Source organism: Pinus tabuliformis, chromosome 9, assembly GCF_031772625.1.
Source record: "Pinus tabuliformis cultivar Carrire ecotype Pingquan chromosome 9, CPIR1, whole genome shotgun sequence".
In the NCBI taxonomy this organism is placed as follows: Eukaryota; Viridiplantae; Streptophyta; class Pinopsida; order Pinales; family Pinaceae; genus Pinus; species Pinus tabuliformis.
Window position 1 is genome coordinate 871109948 of NC_142307.1, and position 21116 is coordinate 871131063.

The 21116-nt window shown below is 40.9% G+C and overlaps 1 protein-coding gene across 1 annotated transcript in view; it reads left to right on the plus strand.

Moving 5' to 3' along the window:
* The window catches only part of LOC149151551 (putative envelope ADP,ATP carrier protein, chloroplastic), a 277530-nt gene that overhangs the window by 165782 nt on the left and 90632 nt on the right, over positions 1-21116 (plus strand). Inside the window, exons 5-8 of the mRNA XM_089439996.1 lie at positions 11320-11403; positions 11560-11628; positions 11727-11839; positions 12065-12234. Coding sequence (XP_089296122.1) covers positions 11320-11403; positions 11560-11628; positions 11727-11839; positions 12065-12234 — 436 coding nt within the window. The remainder of the gene's footprint in view (positions 1-11319; positions 11404-11559; positions 11629-11726; positions 11840-12064; positions 12235-21116) is intronic.

Here is a 21116-nt window from a genome sequence, read left to right on the forward strand (position 1 = left end):
CCTATATGATGGAAGAGGCTCATAGAACCTGTAGGAACCAGGGTGATGGCCATGATAATGGGGTAGATCTCATGTATTGGATTTTTCCCACGTGCTAAATGTGTTTGTCCCGACCATCTTTTGCATTTTGTGGTACATTTTCCTGTTGAATGTGGCCAATTATGCTTTTACTTTTCTTTTTATTTGCATCAACCTCTGGGGCATTATTCCAGGCCTGACCGAAGGTGTGGGCAAGGGGAAGGGAAGAACTAGCCCTTTGTGGACCCAGGTGGGAGAAATGATGAATGGGGTAATAATGAGTGGAAAGACAGTAATATATGCAGATGAGGGAGCGGGACCGTGCAACCAAAATAAAGGTTTCCTGTGAAATACCATCCCTAAAGCCAAATGGTCAGTAAAATAGATCTCACGGGACTAGAATCCAAGGTAAATATCCAAAAGGGGTCTAGGAGTCGAGCATAGACTTAGCCCATTCGTTTTGCCGAATCCCCCTATTAATCCACGCCCAGAAGTGTCCATGATAAGCAAACTACAATACTCAATTACCAAATGACAAGGCATACATTGAGGTTCGGGAGGCCCACCTTCAAACATACGATCATGGCAGATGGGTGAGGGACCACATGGCTAGCTCAGGTGGCAGAGGTATGGCACAATGATGTAGTTGGTGGCTGCAAGGGACTGTTGGCTGCCAGCTTAGGACCATCCTGGAGAAAAAATTTATCCTAAGGATATCACCCACAAAATGGTGGGTAACACGTACCATCCGGCTTACTTGCTAACCATCAACCCAGGGATCCAGGTGCGTATTTGAGGTCGGAGCTCTATGACCAACACCACCCTCCCTACTTCGAGATCCAGACATCAACACATAGATGTTCTCCCAGGTAGTGTGTGTCACACACAAAGCCTCAACACTCCCGATTATACCAATCAGTAGCAAATCCTCCCCGATCAAACATATCGGTAACAAATTTATCCCGATCACACTGATCGATAACAAAAAGTATGTAAAACATGCTATCAAACCTCCGATAGATTTACCTGTACAAACACAACCCCAATTAGTAGCAAACTTTAAAATATACTACGTAAGTAAGCACAAACCTCCGGGGTCTTTCAAACAGTTTGATGTTGCTTCTCAATTTATCATAGTAGGACTTTCAAATGAATCTAGAAGATTCCTCAACCATACAACTTCCTTTCCTACTTCACATGCAGCAACGTATTCTACAACCAGATCCTGCTTTCCTTCTTTCAATGGTACTTCAAAGTGCATTCTCCATTTTCTTCTTTCAAGGTATGACCATAATATGCCCTCCCTCTCAACTTGGGAAGATTTCTTCTATCCAGGCTCCCTCTTAACTTAGGGAGATCAACTTCTGTCTATAACATTGGAGAATCTTTCATGGCTTCCATCCTTCTTATCAGAGTCATCATGACCATCATCATTCATATAACTTTCTTTGTCATGCTTATCAACTTTACTTACAAACATCTTCATTATCTTGAAGATTATGTACCTGCACAACTTAGATAGCAAGTACAACCAAATCCATAGAAGCATGAAGTTAACTATATCAGAATCATATAATAATGGAAACATTAGACTTTAGACACTAGATACCTAACCTTAGTTAGGTTCATAATCAGCGAGAGACACATACTTCAACTTCTTGCCCGGGTTTTGTTACAAACCCTAAATCACATTAGTAGCTTAGACAAGATATCAATCTCATTATATCTAGGGCCACAATATCTCTTTCAACAATATGACAAATTCTTTTATAACATATAACAAACCCTAGAAACAATTCAAACAAGTATAATTCAACAATGCATCTAACAACTTTCTGAATTCATATGTTAGATTTCTACTAGGATTTAGTGCAAGATCGTATATTTCATACATGAGCCATTAAGCTTCAACAATCAAAACCAATCACAGCTCAATTTCAGATTTCAACAATCTTTCATAAATCTCATACTATCACACTGTCATCATGTATTAGAGAATTGAACTTCTACTAAGGTTTACTTACAAAACCTTAGAATTCACAAACACTATCATCCTAGAGTATCAAACTTCGACTAGGGCTTAGTTCCAAACCCTAGGACTTATGACCATCAACAATTAGGTCAACACATATATCTAAGATTCCATCATCATGCACAAGCATATCATAACAACATATGTTAGTCAAACCCAATGACAGAAACACATTCAAACATCTAACATATTTGATTAGATGGACAAACATATGCCTAGGGTTTCATTCCTAAGACATTATCTAAAATAAGGGTGTTGCTCATAAACCCTACCAAACCTTAAGTATCTAGGGTTTCAACAACAAACCTTAATTTATCAATACTTCAAAGGTTTGGGATTTCAGACATCACCATTTAACCTTAACAAGTTAACGTTTTCATAACCGTACAAAAACCCCAAACATGTCATCATCAAAGCATCAAACATTTTCTTTAGACTTCATCAATAACCCTAAGTAGGGTGGGGTTTCACACATTATCATCGACATAACCTTAAGTTAGGGTTTTACATAGAACCTTTTTAAGGTTCCACAAGAATAATCAAAGATATGAGGGTAGATTTATCTAATGATGAATCACCCAATCAAGAATCTTTATGATTCAAGAGAGCTAGACACAATAATGTTAGTAATGTAGAATAGTTTATCAAGAATGAATGACAATACCAATAAAATAATCCTTCATAGAGATGGATGCCCTAGAGAAATGTGCAAGGGGACACCACATTGACCAAGCAAGATAACATAAAATAATGCATCTTAAGTTGCACCCTTGAATAGTTTGTGAAGGTAGGTGGTTATACCTCCTTGGATCTAGAGCCAAATCAATAAAATTATCCTCCACAAATGTGCAAGGAGGACCACATTAACTAGGTGAAATAACAATAAAATACTCCTTGAGGAGGTGCATTCTAAGAGCATGTTCAAAGACTAGATCCACATGCAAGGGCTACCAAACTCTTCAAAATCTTGAACCAATGACCTAGGAGAATATGAATGAAGAGTGAAACGTCCCCAATACAATCATGAAGTCCCTTGAAAACATGTATTGTCACGTGAACCCATATCAAGCTACGGGTAAGAGAATGAGTGTGCCCTAGGAGAATTTGCACATGGGGGTGCTTCTCAAGAAGACATCTCATCCATCCAAATTGCCATAGAAATGATTGCTAAAGGGTGTAGAAACTCAAATAAGCGCACTCAACACTTAGGAACCCTTATGTTGACGGTGTTCCCCTGCAACATGTGCAAGAACCCGTGTGAAGATATAACATGCTAGGCAAACCAATGTGTCATCTCAATAAACAATTAAAATAATGAGACATAATACCTAGGGAAAACCCTAAGTTGATGATTTTCCCTCATGACGCAAAGCTCTAAGGGTTAACCAAGGGTGTATTATCGTAAGCCAAACCCTACCAAGGCACTAAACACTCTACATGTGCAAGATGTAAACCTCCAAAAAGTAAGATGACAATGTCAACAAGAAATAATAATCTGCGAGCAATATGCATCAAAGACCACAAAAGTATGGCTTCTAAGTCGTCACATTCCAGATGTAAGTTGCATGGGCAGGGTCTTTGTTAAAATTGGCAACCATGGCAAAACTTCATGTGGGTCATGTTATTCATGGCTAATAATATTTTTATTAGATTCCTCTCGTCGAGAGGTGTAGGATTGATATAAAGATCATCCGATTCCGATAAGTATTCATGGAGATATGAATTTATTTTGATTATGGAATTATTATCAAGCCAACCTACAACTCATGTAGGCTCAGAAGCCCAACAGTCGCATCTATTCACCCACCAACGTTGTGTATAAATATAAGAGGACTTTTCCTCATTTGGACTCACTCATCTCATCACATCTCTCTCTCTCTACTGTGCAGACATGAGTCTCTTCTCTACTGCGCTGAAATGGGTCTCTCTCTCTCACACATGTGAAGCCGGAAGCTGTTGAATTTGAAGTTGCAACTGCAGAAGTAAAGATTGACTTGCGTGGCCTAGAAGATCTCCTCTTTGGAACTGTGCTGTAGGTTCATCTGAACCTCCTCTGAAAGCTGCAACTTTTGGTGGTGGAATGAAGTCAATCCGACGAACGGTTTGCAAGATATCGACTGCCCTAGTTTGAAGCCGGAAACTGTTGAAACTGAAGCTGCAACTGCAGAAGCAAAGATTGACTTGCGTGGCCTAGAAGATCTCCTCTTTGGAACTGTGCTGTAGGTTCATCTGAACCTCCTCTGAAAGCCTCAACTTTTGGTGGTGGAATGAAGTCAATCCGACGAACGGTTTGCAAGATATCGACTGCCCTAGTTTGAAGCCGGAAACTGCTGAAACTGAAGCTGCAACTGCAGAAGCAAAGATTGACTTGCGTGACCTAGAAGATCTCCTCTTTGGAACTGCGCTGTAGGTTCATCTAAACCTCCTTTGAAAGCCGCAACTTTTGGTGGTGGAATGAAGTCAATCCGACGAACGGTTTGCAAGATATCGTCTGCCCTAGTTTGATAATGAAGCCGCTAATGCTGATGCTACTGATCTAGGGTTTGCTACTGCTGATATGAATCAGATTTATTGTACTATTTCTCTCTGCTGAATTATTGAAGATAAAAGAAGATTTGATCAAAGGGTTTCCCCACACATTGTGGGGTTTGTCCCTGGCTAGCCGCCACATCTTGTCTCTCTTGTCTTGGCTTGTTTTCTGTCGATCGTTTAATGTTCTATCTACACTTTACTTTATGTACATGTGATTGCTAATCGGTGGAATATAATAAGAAAAAGAAGTAAACTGTTATAAGCATAGAACATACCATAATTTAACATGGTATCAGAGCTGAGGTGAAGACAAAGCCCGAGCAAGAGCAAGAGCAAGAGCAATCATTGAAGAGAAGATTGGCAAGGCTATCCTAAAAGAACTATGGGGTCCTCAACGCTCTTTCCTGCCGAAGACAAGCTCCGTGAGAAAGCTGACTATCACGGATGGAAGATGTCTATCGATCTAACCCTTGAAGATCAAGGAGTGCTGGACCATGTAACAGGCAATATTGTTGAGCCTTCATCAAATGCATCTGCCTGGAACAAATGGAAAAATGGAGAAGTCAAAACAAAGAAGATCATCCGGGACTCTATCGACAAGCGCTTGGTGGCTTACATCTCTGATCTAGACACCTCCAAGGAAATCTACAATAGACTGGTGAGTTTATTTAAAGTTAATGATGCAAATCAAGTTTTGTTTCTTAGAAATAAGCTGAGGGAAATCAAGAAGGGTAAAGATGAAAGTATGCAAGCATACTTCTTAAGAATCACCGAGATCAAGAACGATCTCCTATCTATTGGGGAAACTATTACTGACAGAGAAATGGCACTCACAACTCTCGGAGGATTACCATCTGAATGGTATGTGTTCAGGACTACTCTTCTGAACAATAACATAATTCCTAGTTTCGAGGAATTAACGGCTAGATGCATTCAAGAAGAAACAAGGGTAGAAGAGCAGGAAATGCCCTTGCCTAAAGGTCCTCCTGCTGCTTTTTCTTCTCATGCTAAGAAAAGAAATAATTCTGGGTCTAAATCGAAAACAAAGGCTGGATTTAAGGGTGGAAGAAAAGGACGATGTTACATCTACGATAAAGCAGGTCACTATGCAAGGGAGTGCCCTGATAGAAAGGACTCACACCGGGACGGTGATCAAAATCCCTCTGATGGAAAATCAAAGGAATGACAAATTCAACAGCAAAGGTAAAAGGAGAGCTGGAGATCGAGGAAGAGGACAACCATTCAAGAAGGCTAGAAATTCTAGGATGTATTAAATGCACCTGACCTCAAAAGGAACCTAGTGTCCATCTTGGCAATGGAAGACAGAGGCTACAAGGTAACCTTCAGCAATGGCAAGGTATGTATATGGAAAAATAATGTTAAAGATGCCTTTACTCTTGGGCTTAGTGTTGATTCATTATATCAAGTCGATGGAAGTTCGCTAGGTGTCATGTCTTGTGACACAACTCTTTAGTCCGAACTTTGGCATCGGAGGTTTGCCCACCTTCATTACAAAGCTCTACCCGATGTAAGACAGTTGGTAACAGGGATGCCTGAATTCCAAGTAGAGAAAGAAGGTGTATGTCCGGGATGTGCCAAAGGAAAGCTCAAAAGGGGACCATTCCCCTCAAGCCAAAGCAAGACCTCCGATATATTACAATTGGTTTACTCAGGCATACCTGAGGTTGGCATTAAGAGGGAGACTACTACACCAGATACTCCTGAGCAGAATGGTGTGGTGGGAAGGAAGAACCACACAATGATGGAAGCTGTCCGGGCCATGCTACATGATCAAAGACTTCCAAAGTTTCTATGGGCTGAAACTACAATCACTGCCGTATATGTACAAAATCGATGCCCTCATCAAGCATTGGGTTCCTAAACTCCTGAAGAAATGTTCACCACCGGTCAAAGGGAAGTCGTGATTAGTCATGATGTCACCTTTAACAAAGATATGGCTCTCAGCAAGGTGGACAATCTGCTGACTTTGAGTAGCTCTCAAGAAGCCGACACCAGGGAACCGAAAGAAAAGGATGATGAATCAATGCCTGATGTAGAAGAACCATGGATCCGATTGATCCTCATCCACATGAGCTTTCCTCTTCTAGGAAGAGGCCTTGATGGCTTAGGGGGATACTTGATGATGTTGAAGGACATGCTGCACCATGAGGAACCTTCCATCAAAGTAAGAAACTTAACAGGTATCAGGGATACCTGACCATCATGAGCACGATCATACAAAATGAACCTTCATCATTCTCAGATGTCATCAAGCATTAACTATGGAAGGATGCTATGACCATATAATATGAGTCTATTATGGAGAATGATGTTTGGGAAGTAGCTCCCAGACCCTAGACAAGACAATTGTTACTTCAAAATGGCTTTACAAGATAAAGCATGCAGCAGATGGAAGCACGGAAAAGTATAAGGCTCATTTTGTTGCTCGAGGTTTCTCCCAAAAGGAAGGTATAGACTATGATGAGATATTTGCACCTGTTGCCAGATATATGACCATCCGCTTGATCATAGCCCTTGCCACTTCACAAGGATGGAACCTGCATCAGATGGATGTCAAGACTGCGTTCTTGCATGGCTCGATCAAAGAAGAGGTCTACGTGGAGCAACCTGAAGGATTTGAGATTTATGATCGAAAATCTCATGTATGCAGGTTGAAGAAAGCTCTCTATGGGCTGAAGCAAGCACCCCGAGCATGGTATGAGAGGATCGATAGCTACTTGATGAAGCTGGGATTCACTAGGAGTGAAGCCGATCCTAACCTTTAAGGTTGAAGATGACAAGCCTCTCATACTGGTGTTGTATGTGGATGACCTCTTTCTAACAGGTGCAGACCCTCTCATTCACAAATGTAAGAGGGAGTTGGCCTCTGAATTTGAAATGAAAGACCTAGGACTGATGCACTACTTCCTAGGACTTGAAGTGTGGCAAAAGCCAGGAGAAATTTTCCTATCTCAAGGAAAATATGTGGTGAAGATATTGGAAAGATTCAGAATGGTGGACTGCAAGCCTGTAACTACTCCGATAGAGCTTGACTTCAAGAAGTTAAGCGGTAGTGCTGCTGGACCTGTTTTACGAAATGCTACCGAGTATCGGCAACTCGTCGGAGCATTAATGTTCTTAGTGAACACCCGTCCAGATATATGCTTTGCAGTCAACACGCTGAGCCAGCATATGGTTGAATCCCACCACATACACTGGATTGGTGCCAAGAATCTAATGAGATATCTTAGTGGCACTATCACTTATGGGTTAAGATACATTGCCAGAGATGTGAGACTATTTGGATACACAGATGCTGACTGGGCAGGCAATGTGGAGGATCGTAAGAGCACTTCTGGTTACTGTTTCACCTTGGGATCTGCTTCGATATCCTGGATGAGTAGGACGCAGAAGTCGGTGGCTTTGAGCACCGCCGAAGCAGGATATATTGTTGCTAGCATAACCTCGTGTGAGGCAGTATGGTTGCGAAAGCTCTTCAGTGAGCTGTTTGGATTTACATTAAATACCACTGTGATTCTCTGTAACAACCAGAGGTGGGATTCGATTATTGAGGAATCCCATATTCGTCAATTGCTCCAGCAGATAGACATCATCTGGGATATGGTAAGTTGATGAGCAAGGAAGCTCCATCACATTAAGATGATGTACAGGTTGATACACCTTGTCAAAGCCCCAAGGAAAGATCTAACCTGTGATTTACCCAAACGACTTGGAGTCGGCAAGAAATCCTTGTACAAGGGTCCTGCATGTTGCATACATTGAGCTCTGGGAGCTCTGAGGGCTTGCGGTTCCTACTGGAGCAACATATGACCACAGGGTGACTCACCCTCCCCTGGTGGTGCACACTGGAACAAGATGATTCGCTCTCTTGTGGGACAAGATGATTCGCTCTCTTGTGGAACAGGATGATTCGCTCTCCTGTGTAGCAGGATGATTTGTTCTCCTGTGAGGCCTGGATTGATGTGTTCTCCATGGCAGCGTGGATTGATGTGTTCTCCACGGCGATTGTAGCAGGATTGATGTGTTGTCCTGTGAGGCCTGGATTGATGTGTTCTCCATGGCAGCCTGGATTGATGTGTTCTCCATGGAAATTGTAGCAGGATTGATGTGTTCTCCTGTGAGACCTGGATTGATGTGTTCTCCATGGCAATTGTCGCAGGATTGATGTGTTCTCCTGTGAGGACAGGATTGATTAGTTCTCTTGTCGAGGCATCCTACCCATGCAGTCTGGGACTCATGGGAAGTACCTCTCATCTGATCAATGAGCAGGGAAATGAAGTTAGGGACCATAGTAGTACCGATGGACGCATCGTTGTAACTACCGTACTCCCTACGCTAGGATGACCTCCATTGATCTGGGATCAATGATACTGGTCTGGGACCAGTGGTAGGAGTTGTACCATATTATGACGCTGGCTTCGGGTCGGTTGAGACTGGTCTGGGATCAGTGGTACATACTCTGAGACTGAATTTGAGTCAGTGGAGGATGATATTGGTCTGGGACCATTGGAGTTGTACTCACTATGACGCTGACTTTGGGTTGGTTGAGACTGGTCTGGGACCAGTGGTACATACTCTGAGACTGACTTTGAGTCAGTATGATACATCCTCAATCATTTCTTCTTCTTCATAATTCAGACAAAAGCATAGTAGAACAGAACAATGCAAGAGCAGAGCAGAACAGAACAAAACCGTACAGATCAGTGCAGGGCAGAACAAGACAAAGCAGAACAGGAAAAATAGAGCAGAGCAGGGCAAGGGTCAGGCTGTATAAGGCAGTGCATTTGATGGATGAATAGTAACGACCGATAGACAGATTGCAGATGAAGTTCTCCATGGTTGAGAGGGAGTGTTAAAATTGGCAACCAGGGCAAAACTTCATGTGGGTCATCTTATTCATGGCTAATAATATTTTTATTAGATTCCTCTCGTCGAGAGGTGTAGGATTGATATAAAGATCATCCGATTCCGATAAGTATTCATGGAGATATGAATTTATTTTGATTATGGAATTATTATCAAGCCGACCTACGGCTACAACTCATGTAGGCTCAGAAGCCCAACAGTCGCATCTATTCACCCACCAACGTTGTGTATAAATATAAGAGGACTTTTCCTCATTTGGACTCACTCATCTCATCACATCTCTCTCTCTCTACTGCGCAGATATGAGTCTCTTCTCTACTGTGCTGAAATGGGTCTCTCTCTCTCACACATGTGAAGCTGGAAGCTGTTGAATTTGAAGTTGCAACTGCAGAAGTAAAGATTGACTTGCGTGGCCTAGAAGATCTCCTCTTTGGAACTGTGCTGTAGGTTCATCTGAACCTCCTCTGAAAGCCGCAACTTTTGGTGGTGGAATGAAGTCAATCCGACGAACGGTTTGCAAGATATCGACTGCCCTAGTTTGAAGCCGGAAACTGCTGAAACTGAAGCTGCAACTGCAGAAGCAAAGATTGACTTGCGTGGCCTAGAAGATCTCCTCTTTGGAACTGTGCTGTAGGTTCATCTGAACCTCCTCTGAAAGCCGCAACTTTTGGTGGTGGAATGAAGTCAATCCGATGAACGGTTTGCAAGATATCGACTGCCCTAGTTTGAAGCCGGAAACTGCTGCAACTGTAGAAGCAAAGATTGACTTGCGTGGCCTAGAAGATCTCCTTTTTGGAACTGCGCTGTAGGTTCATCTGAACCTCCTTTGAAAGCCGCAACTTTTGGTGGTGGAATGAAGTCAATCCGATGAACGGTTTGCAAGATATCGTCTGCCCTAGTTTGATAATGAAGCCGCTAACGCTGATGCTACTGATCTAGGGTTTGCTACTGTTGATATGAATCAGATTTATTGTACTATTTCTCTCTGCTGAATTATTGAAGATAAAAGAAGATTTGATCAAAGGGTTTCCACACATTGTGGGGTTTGTCCCTGGCTAGCCGCCACATCTTGTGTCTCTTGTCTTGGCTTGTTTTTTGTCGATCGTTTAATGTTATATCTACACTTTACTTTATGTACATGTGATTGCTAATCGGTGGAATATAATAAGAAAAAGAAGTAAACTGTTATAAGCATAGAACATACCATAATTTAACAGTCTTCAATCTGAAATAATCCTCATGTATATGAGTGGGTAATAGCTGGTAATGATGAAATGCTACAAGTGAGAAACTAAACCCACTATGGAAATTAAATTTTATTGATGGATCAAAATATATGAAGAATCCATCCATGCAAGATTAGCATCTCAGCCTTGCTTCTGTGTCTTTTGGCATTTAATGACACAACCTTAGCTCATGACCTTCGCTGCCTTTGTCTCAATAAGACCTTTGGCATTCTGATTATTTGACTGTTATCATTTCATTGTTATTTTTGATCTTTGGATAGGCACTCCTGTTTGAAAATAGGGATTTTCATTTAGTTGACAAGGAAGTAGTTTTGTAACACAAAACACATATAAAAGATAATTCAGGTTTTCCCTATCTGTTGTGCTGCTAAAAATCACTTTAGCCTTCAACATTTTTGCAAAATTTAAAATTGCACATGTTTCGTCATCTGAGGAATGGGTGTTTCATGAATTCAAACAGTAACTTGTCATTTCTGTCACATCTTGAATTCAATTATTTGTGAATCATCCCAGATTTTAGCATATTGATACTTAAATTACATTTTCTAAATCTGCTATAATATTCCTTGTATCTTGTTGATTCTTTGGCTTTGACAATGGTAGAAATTATTCAAAGGGAAAAATGAGCAGCTTTCTGTTCTAGGAAGACTTGCAGCAGGAGCCTGTGCAGGCATGACTTCCACTCTAGTAAGTGCTGCAGAGTAGATATTCCTAGTTATTGACTTGTCAAAACGAGATGAACAGATGGTTATGCATGCATCTCAGTTACTTTATTTATTTTTCTATGATTAAATAGGTTATTAACTTGGAATTATTTTTTTAAACTCAAGTGTTTTGTAACAGGTTACCTACCCTTTAGATGTCCTCCGTTTGCGCTTGGCTGTTGATCCAGCTTGCAAAACCATGAGCCAGGTGATAATTCTTCATATAGGCTTGAGGTTTGGGTTTTTTAATTTCTTTAGTCTTTTGACGTGACATTCCTTGTGTCTTCACTTCCTCTTAATTTGAAGGTTGCAATAAATATGATGCGAGAGGAAGGACTTGGATCATTTTACAGAGGACTTGGGCCATCACTTATTGGCATTGCACCCTACATTGCTGTCAACTTCTGTATTTTTGACTTGTGAGTCTAGATTGTAGTCTGCCTGTTCCTTGTTTGAAATATGTGATATTTGATATGCGATGATCACAAATAAATCTTTATTTTGCGTTAAAAGATTTGAGTGAATGAGAAGTTTGCGGGATCGAGGTTCTTGACTCTTGGATAGCATTTTTGATCAATGTGTTAGACATTGGTATAGTCTTGGTTACTTCTAGTTTCTCACACCTTCATTTCTACAAATGACAGAGTTAAGAAGTCTCTTCCAGAGGAGTATAGGAAGAAGACGGAGGTGTCTTTTGCAACTGCTATTATTTCAGCCTCTTTTGCAACAATTTTGTGCTACCCACTTGACACTATCAGGCGACAGATGCAAATGAAGGGATCACCATACAATACTGTTTTGGATGCTTTTCCAGGTAAAAGAGTTCTATGCCAACTTTCTAAAGACCAAGAGAAAGGAAAATTTCATAAAATTTCCTTTTCCTATAATTATAATTATCCTCTTGTTTTCTCTGCTTATCGAATAGGAGCCATAGATAAAATATTTTTCTTCAAGTAATGGGCATAGGTAGAGTGGTTAGTTGCTTTGACTCACATGCTAACTTATGAGTGTTCACTAATTTGGAACTCATGACTCGCTGATTATTGAGTTTTAGAGATCTTCTTGTCTGATAATTACTTCGTATGTTTTCTTCATTTAATCTTCCATTCATTCAATAAAACAATTACATAGAAGATCTTCAACAATAGACATTAGGATCATAAAGAGACAGCCAAATCAAGAACACAAGCATTTACCCTGGGAAAACCCACATGGGGGAAAGACCCAACAACCTTTTCCTTAGAGAAATTCTTCAGTTAAATAGAGATACATCTAATCATTTACAAGGTCAAACTGACCAACAATATGTTGAGAAATCCAAAGAGTGGCAGTTACACAATTTCTCTTATTATGACATTATCTTGTGAAGTTTTTCATTATTATTATTTGTTCTTTCGAATTATCTTTTTCTTATCATCAAGAATAATGGCAAGCAACCAATAGAAGAGAACACAAGATGTAGGCACACTGCCAGGGAAAAACCCCACTATAGGAGAAGACCTAGTCAAAATTCTTCCTTCAGTAGATTCAAGATGAGACGACCAAGACCCTTACAACTTAGACTTGAGACTACCTCCATCCATCAAGTCAACCTTGCCATGTCATTCTTCAGTTCTATCATTCTTTGCTCCTGTAGCAGTCATCCTTCTTCACACTTGTATCTTTGAAGAGATCATCTCTGCAACCAATCCGAGCTCCTTCATCTACTCTGATACTGAGACTTGTCCACTATGATAGCACCACTGTAATAACATCACTGTAATATGTTAGTTTTTGTAGCATCGGATGTGTTCTAGTCATGAAATTTTGTGGAGAGGCTAGAATACATGAGATCTCCAAAACCCAGAAATCGTTTCTAGAAATTCCACCTAAAAGTGCTTTAATTAGATTATTAGTTGTTTTTTAAATATTTCCTAAGTCTAAACTTAGGGAATATGACTAATTAATCAAAACTAATTAAGTTATGGTGTGAATCTTCTAGAAACTCACACAAATCGACTTCTAGTTAATCCTAGCCATAGATTAAGATCTAATCTTGGCCGTTGAAGTCTCAACAGAGGGTTATAAGAAGAAAGTCGAAAGGAGATGTCGAGGGCAAAGAGATTGATTCTTGAGGTGTTCGAGATCACATTGTGTCACACATAGCGAGCCAGGGAACAACCAAGGAGATGTGGGATACACTTTCCACGCTATACCAAGGCACTTCTGAGCAACAGAAGATGTACTTGGAGGAGACGCTGAGATGCATCAGGATGCAGAAAGGGGAATGCATAGACCCCTACCTCACTAGGATTCAAGAGATTTGGGATCAACTGTCAGCTGTTGGAGCAAGACCTCGAGCCACTTAGCTAGTACAATTGGCACTCAACAGTGTCTCCGAGAACTAGGAAGTATTCGTCCAAATCATTTTGGGCAGAGAAACCTTGCCAAAGTAGAACAAGATGTGGGCCGACTTGCAGCAGGAGGAGTTGAGGCGAGACTTAGTGAAGAGCTCCATCAGTGGCAGCAGTGGTGGATCGAAGCAGGTGAAGAGGAGGAGAAAGTGGCCTTCGCATAAAAGGGTCCCAGTCAGGGACAAGGGGAGCAGTGAAAGAAGAAGGACTTGTTGAAGGTCAAGTGCTTCAGATGTGGTGAGCTTGGCCACTACAACACCTAGTGTCCTCTCAGGAAGAAGGACAAGGAGGAGAAGCAGGATCAACAGGTAGCATCAACAGAGATTGATAGGATGTTCTCCAAGCTGGAGGAAGACTTCGCCATGTTTTCTTACATACCCCTAGGAGTCAAGTGGGGTGACTTGGTTTTGTAGCCTCAGAGTGCTACAGATGGGCAAGATTCTTGAGGAGGTCCACCTCTTGAATCAATACCTAGCTACGGGGCCCACATTATTTTGTAGCAAGATGGATCTGTGGCAGTAGATACAGTCAGATGCCAGAGTGACAAATGCAGAGTCTAGTTGCATGTCATATGCTGGGGAGTGCAGTGCAGAGTTGGCAACAGTGCAAAGTCAGTAGCAACGCAAGTGCCTCAATGACAACGCAGATACTAGCAGCAGCTAGAGACTCGGGTGGCAGATGTATCATACTGATCATAGTTGATTCAGTAATTTGGATGCTTTTTAGTTGCAGATGTTACAGTTGCAGCAACAACAGATGGAGAGGGAGTTGCAGTGTAGATGCAGTGTTGGCAGCTGTTCAGCAGGGTCAGCAGTAGCACAGATGCAACACATATTAGAGTTGCGCAGTAGTTGGTGGGCAGCTACAGCTAGACATCAACAACGTGACAGGAGATGATGTAGAGACAAGGTGGTGCTATAGGGGGCAACAACACTAGAACACATTCCTCGTTAAGAGGGAGTGTTAGTTTTTGTAGCGTCGAATGTGTTCTAGCCACAAAATTTTGTGGAGAGGCTAGAATACATGATCTCCAAAACCCAGAAATTGTTTTTGGAAATTCCACCTAGAAGTGTCTTAATTAGATTATTAGTCATTTTTTAAATATTTCCTAAGTCTAAACTAGTGAAGCATGACCCTCATAAGACCCGCGAGTACTCGCGGGTCTTATACTGGGCCGGGTCCTTCGCATAGAACCAACAGATAAGACCCGGACCTGATGGGTTGAGCATAAAACCCGACTACCTGTATACAACCTGCGGGTAGCCTATTAGACCCTCATCGGACCAGTATAGGACCCGTCGAGCTTCAAAAGGTACAAATTCTTCACAATTTTGATTTTTTTATTATTTTTTTTTTACTTTTTTGGAAATGAGGTGGAGGGAAAGGGAAATTGGAGGGAAAAAAATGCTTTATAAGCACCTCTCTCCCTTCCATTTCTCATTCACTTGTCATTTGAGTGTTTGGCTAATTTGTATGAGTGTTGAGCAGTGAAACTAAAGAAGGCTAAAGGAGCTCGGAGGCTAAAGGAGGCTTCATCAGATCAGACTCAGCTTTAGGTAGGCTGATGAACCTTGTTTGAATGTTTTCCATGTATTCAATTTTGTTTTTTATGTTTGTAGATTTTTTTAATTTTTTGTATGTTTGGGGCTGCCAGTCGCTGAGTTTTTCAGCCACACGGCGGCCTTGTGTGGCTGAGAAACTTAGCTACAGGGCTTGCGGGCTGAGGAGGCAGTCCTCCTCAGCCTGCAGGCCCTATGGTTGAGTTTCTCAGCCACACAGGGCCGCTGTGTGGCTGAGAAACTCAACCACACAATGGCGCTGTGTAGTTGAGAAACACAGCCACAGGGCCAAAAAATTTTGCAAATTAAAAAAAAATTCAAAACCAAAAAAAAATTAAAAACCAATTTTTTTTTTAAATTATTTCTTTTTCTTCCAGATTTTGTCACCATGCCACCAAAGGATTCTAGACAGTCTCGTGATTCGGCATAGGCACATGGTCAACAAATCATTGCCGGTAATGACCACCATATGAAGTGCAATTATTGCAATGTCACAATGCATGCAGGCATAAACAAGTTGAAATACCACCTAGCCAGAATTCCTGGGAATGGTGTGGCATGTTGTCAAAGTTGTCCTGATGAAGTCACTATTGAAATGGCAGCTGCTTTGGAATCCATTAAAGAAGAAATTTCTAAGAGGGCAAGAAGGAAGGATGAGATTGTTGGGATAGGTAGATCTTCATCTCAAAGTGAAACATAGTTTCAAAGTCCAGGTATTGATAACTCCTCTTAAAGTGCTGTGGCAAACAAGAGTATAACTTCTTCTTTCTTCAGTCCTCGTACAACTCCAGATCTCAACCAACCTTGAAGAGTTTTAATGAAAAGAAGAGGAAGGAGGTAGATATGGAAGTAAGGAGGTTTTGGTACCATAACAGTCTTTCATTCAACTATGCAAAGTCTTATTTTTATCAGCCTATGGTCGATGCCATTGCAAGTGTTGGCCTTGGATACAAAGCCCCATCTTATAATGCACTTATGGGGAAAGAGCTAGATGAGGAGCTTGAGTGTGTCAAGGAACAACTGGAAAGCATTAAAGGCTCATGGAAATTTACAGGTTGTACAATTATGTCTGATGGGTGGACAGATCAGAGGGGTAGAAGAATAATAAATTTTGTTGTAGCTTGCCCTAAAGGAACCATGTTCCTAAAATCCATTGATGCATCTGCAAATGTAAAAGATGCACATTTGATTTTATCATTGTTGGCTGATGTGGTGGAGGAAGTTGGGGTTGCAAATGTTGTTCAAGTAATCATGGACAATGCAAGAAATTATGTGGCAGCTGGAAGGTTGCTTTGTGCCAAATATCCCACCATTTTTTGGACTCCATGTGCTGCCCATTGCATAGACTTGATGGTAGAGGACATTGGGAAGTTGGAGTGGGTGCAAGATGTTGTGCAAGAATGCAAGCGAATTACCAAGTATATTTATAATCATGCTTGGGTGTTGAACCTTATGAGGGAATTCACACAGGGTGAGCTTAGTCGCCTAGCCATCACACGGTTTGCTACAAACTTTCTTTCCCTCCAAAGTCTTTTGTATGAGTACCAAGCTTTGAGAAGAATGTTTTGTAGCCAGCAATGGGTATTTTGGAAAGATAGCACAAACCAGAAGCATTGTCTGTGAAAGCACCTATATTTGGTGATAGTTTGTGGGACAAAGTCACTGAGACTGTCAGCTTCACTGAGCCCCTTGTGAAAGCTTTGAGATTGATGGATGGAGAGAAACCTGCAATGGGATATATTTATGAGGGCATGGACAGGGCCAAAGAGGCCATCAAGACTTTCTATAAGGGAAATGAATTTAAATATCTCCCTATATGGAAAATTATTGGTTCCAGGTGGGACAGGCAACTACATTCACCATTCCATGCAACAAGAGCATATCTCAATCCTAGTTTATTCTATAATGAGGGGTCTAGCATTCAAAGAGATCCTAAGGTGATGAGAGGTGTCATGATATGCATTGAGAAGATGTTTCCAGATTAAGATATTCAGGACAAAATCAACATACAAAGAGATATGTACAAGGAAGCATCTGACATGTTTGAATTCAGCTCAAGCCAATGTCTCAAGGACAAGAAAATTCCTTGTAAGTGCAAATTGTTAGAACTTAGCTTGTAATTTTACTAGTTCTCTTTTATATGCTTAGCATTGCAAATTGATAATCTTTGTTGTTAGTTTTTTACAGCTCATTGGTGGATAGTGTCATGTCCTTTCTCAAATACATTTTTAACAGGGTGCTGCTACACAATTTTGCACAATTTTGGCTAAGGAAGAGAACCTGTCATTTTCAACTTAGGGACTTAGGAGGCAATTCGATTTTATTTGGTTGCTAGTGGAATGTGGGGGTCACCCACATGGGAGTTCAAATTGGCCCATTCGAATAGCTTGGAAGGAAAGTCGAATAGGTGGATGGAGGGGGCCACATGAAGCTAGGGAGGCCCAAGGAGTTATAAGGAGGGATCATCTCTCATTTTGGGATCATTCTTACACCTTGCAATCAAAATTACTTGACTGTTCGCTCTGCTGTTTCGCTGAGTCAACTGACTGTTTAGCCACGAATCTCTCAAGCGGGAGATTCAACCTCTACTTCAGGGGACCATCTATACCCGCCCTAGAGAAGAAGTTCCATAAGTATTTCTAGAGTTCCGGGAGTGTGTTACAGCACTACCATTCAGCCATAACAGGGAGTGCGTATTTCTGGCTGGTTGGAGAATACGCAGGGGGAGTTTGGAGCTATCAGTGATCAAGCATTTTCCAGGAGAGTTAGAGGATTGGGAGAGAAGCAAAGGGCCAACCTTTCTTGTGATTTTCGGAGCCAACAGAGCCAGCATCCCAGCAGTTCGAATTATTGGGCTTGGGGACAACGTAGAGGGCCAGTCTAGCAATTTCGTGGAGCTAAGGAGCAAGTGCCATAGGATGGAAGCCCATCCGGGAAGTCAGGGGATTGATAGCAGAGGTCAACCCAACACTTTGGGTCCATTTCTGGGAGGATTTACAGGCAGATTCCAATAGGCCGAATTTTGCAGTTGCATATGAAGCTAGGCTCCAAGGGGGTCGATTTTTCGAAGTCTAAACTAGCCAAATTCCTTTCTGGGTTTTGGGAAAGGATCACCCTCCTAATTTTATAGAATTTTATGGGCAGATGTAAGGGGTCAAACAGGGGTCCCAAGTGAATCAGCGATTATAGGAGCCAAGGGGAATTTGGGCGAAAATTCCGAGGTCAACATTTGGCCAATTCCTTCGTGGGTTATTCTGGGTTTAGGCCAAGGAGCAAGGAGCTGAAATGTCATAATTTTCTAAGCACAGGAAGCAGTGATTCCAGCCCTTCAAAGTCAGCGTACATAACAGTTTTCTGGGGCAACACAGTTCAGTTTGGTGCAACAGTTGTAGTAGCCTTCAGTTCAACGTTTTCTCACTTGGGTTTTGTCATGCTTGTCCATTGAGACAAGCCTAGGTGCACCATTCTATTTTACCATTGTATTTTCTCCTAAAGAAGTAATAAAATGGCTCAGCAGTTCTCTATTTCCAGTGTTTCCATGGGTGCTTAATGTATATTTCGTTTTTCTGATTGCTGGATTGTTTGCATGCTTTGTATATCACTTATATTCTTGTTTAGGAACATTACAGATAGATTGTGGCGTTGAGGCACCACAATTATAAGAATTCGTCATCAGAGTTCTGAGTCAACCCTGCAATACTTTTTCTTGTGAGCACAATTGGTTAGTGTTTGAGCACATCCACAACAAAAAGAAAAATAGGTTGGAGCATGAGAGGTTGGAGAAGTTGGTTTTCATCTACTACAACCTTCGAATGCTCACAAAACAAGTGCAACAAAAGGATATAGATAATAGATCCAATTTTATTGGATACTACTGATTTAGAGTCTGATTGGGTTGTGGAGGAGGAGGCCCCTGATTTGAGTTGGCTTGGTGAAGAGACTGAGGATCTCTCTACTTTGCCATCTCAAATGGAGACTCCAAATACACCTGCCTCATAGTTGCTTTAGCCTCCCGATGTTACCACTAGCACCAAGCACTGTTGATAATATTGGCGATATATCGCCGAATATCGGAAATATCACGATATTTTCGGCGAGCCGATATATCGCCCCGAAAATATCGCAATATTTTCAAGTCCTGAAAATATCGCGAGATTTACGAAATATCGGCGATATTTTCGAAAATATCGCGCGACAATCTAAAATATCGCGCGACAATCTAAAATATCGCCGGGCGTGTTTTTCCGCGGCTATAAAAGACGAAAATTGGTTTTTTTTTTCTTCATTTCTGTTTCTGAGTGTTGGAGAAGAAAGGGAAAGAGTTTTGTGGTGCTTGTCAAGGAGGGTTTGAAGATCAAACAACGATTATCACCACCAATTAAGATTTTTTTGTGGATCAAAGATTGAAGAGTAGTGAGACAAACTTCATTTCTTCCATTAGCAGGCATGTTCTTAAAAACCTCTATGTTAATGATTTTTTCATAGATTTAGGGTTATGCTTGCTTGCCTCTTTGCCTACCAACATTTTGTTTCTTTGTTTTTTTCCATTTGCTATGATTTTCATGCCCATGAACCAATGCAAGGGTTTTCTCCATATTTGGACAGCAAGCTTCATTTTTTTTTTTCAACTTTCTTATGCACCCTCTTATTGCCATTTTTCATTCACATTGCAAAATGCAAATAATGTAGTAATTTTTTTTGAATGAGGTTGTTATTACTTATTATTTTTTCATTTTGTGTTGGGGGGTTTAATGCCAATTTTTTGTTTTTTTTTTTGTGCCCTAGGTTTGAATTAGTTCACTACAAATGTCAAATATGCCAAAAGCCTTGGACCCATTTTGGGAGTATGGGGAGGCTATTGGTGGGGCAAATCAGGCATATATATCATGCAACTTGTGTGGGACCAAGATGTCAGGAGGGATTACATGATTGAAATACCATCTGGCTAAACTCTCTGCATATGATGCAGATGTGATGCCTTGTATGGTTTCTAGTGCAGAGGTTATACAAAAAGCTCGTGAAGCAATTGTTGAACAATACAGAAAGAAAGCTGTTAGAGAGAGGCCAATGGTCTCAGATAGATAGCTGTTAGTTTTATTTGTTTTGCAACTTTTGCTACATATAAGTTTATAACTCATGATGATGAAATACTTTTAAAGTTTTATATATGTGATGTTGTTTTGTTTGAGTCCTTGATTGGACAATTATCACTATCAGGGATCAGCAGGATATGTGATGTTATTTTGTTTGAGTCCTTGATTGGACAATTATCAATTTATCACTATCAGGGATCAATAGGATATGTGATGTTATTTTGTTTGAGTCCTTGATTGGACAATTATCAGGGATCAGCAAGATTTGGTATCGCCTTTGAAGTTTGATGTATCATTTCTATTTGACATCATATATATCAATGCCTTCTTCATATTTATGTGCCAATGTGTTTAGTTCATGTTGTTATTGCTTTATATGTTTAGAAATCTGAAAAAAATGAATATATTATGCATTTTTTATGCTTGCCGATATTTGCCGATATTTTGCCGATATTTTCGCCGATATTGCTGATAAGATATTTTCCGGACCCTCGCCGATATTTTCCCGATACCGATATTATCAACACTGGCACCAAGAGGGCTTATTGTAGGCGTGGTCGTCCATGAGTGATGAGACTCAAGATTGTTATGAGACAATCATTTATCATTTATGACATATGTATTTGAATTTTGAACTTGCTGACATTTTTT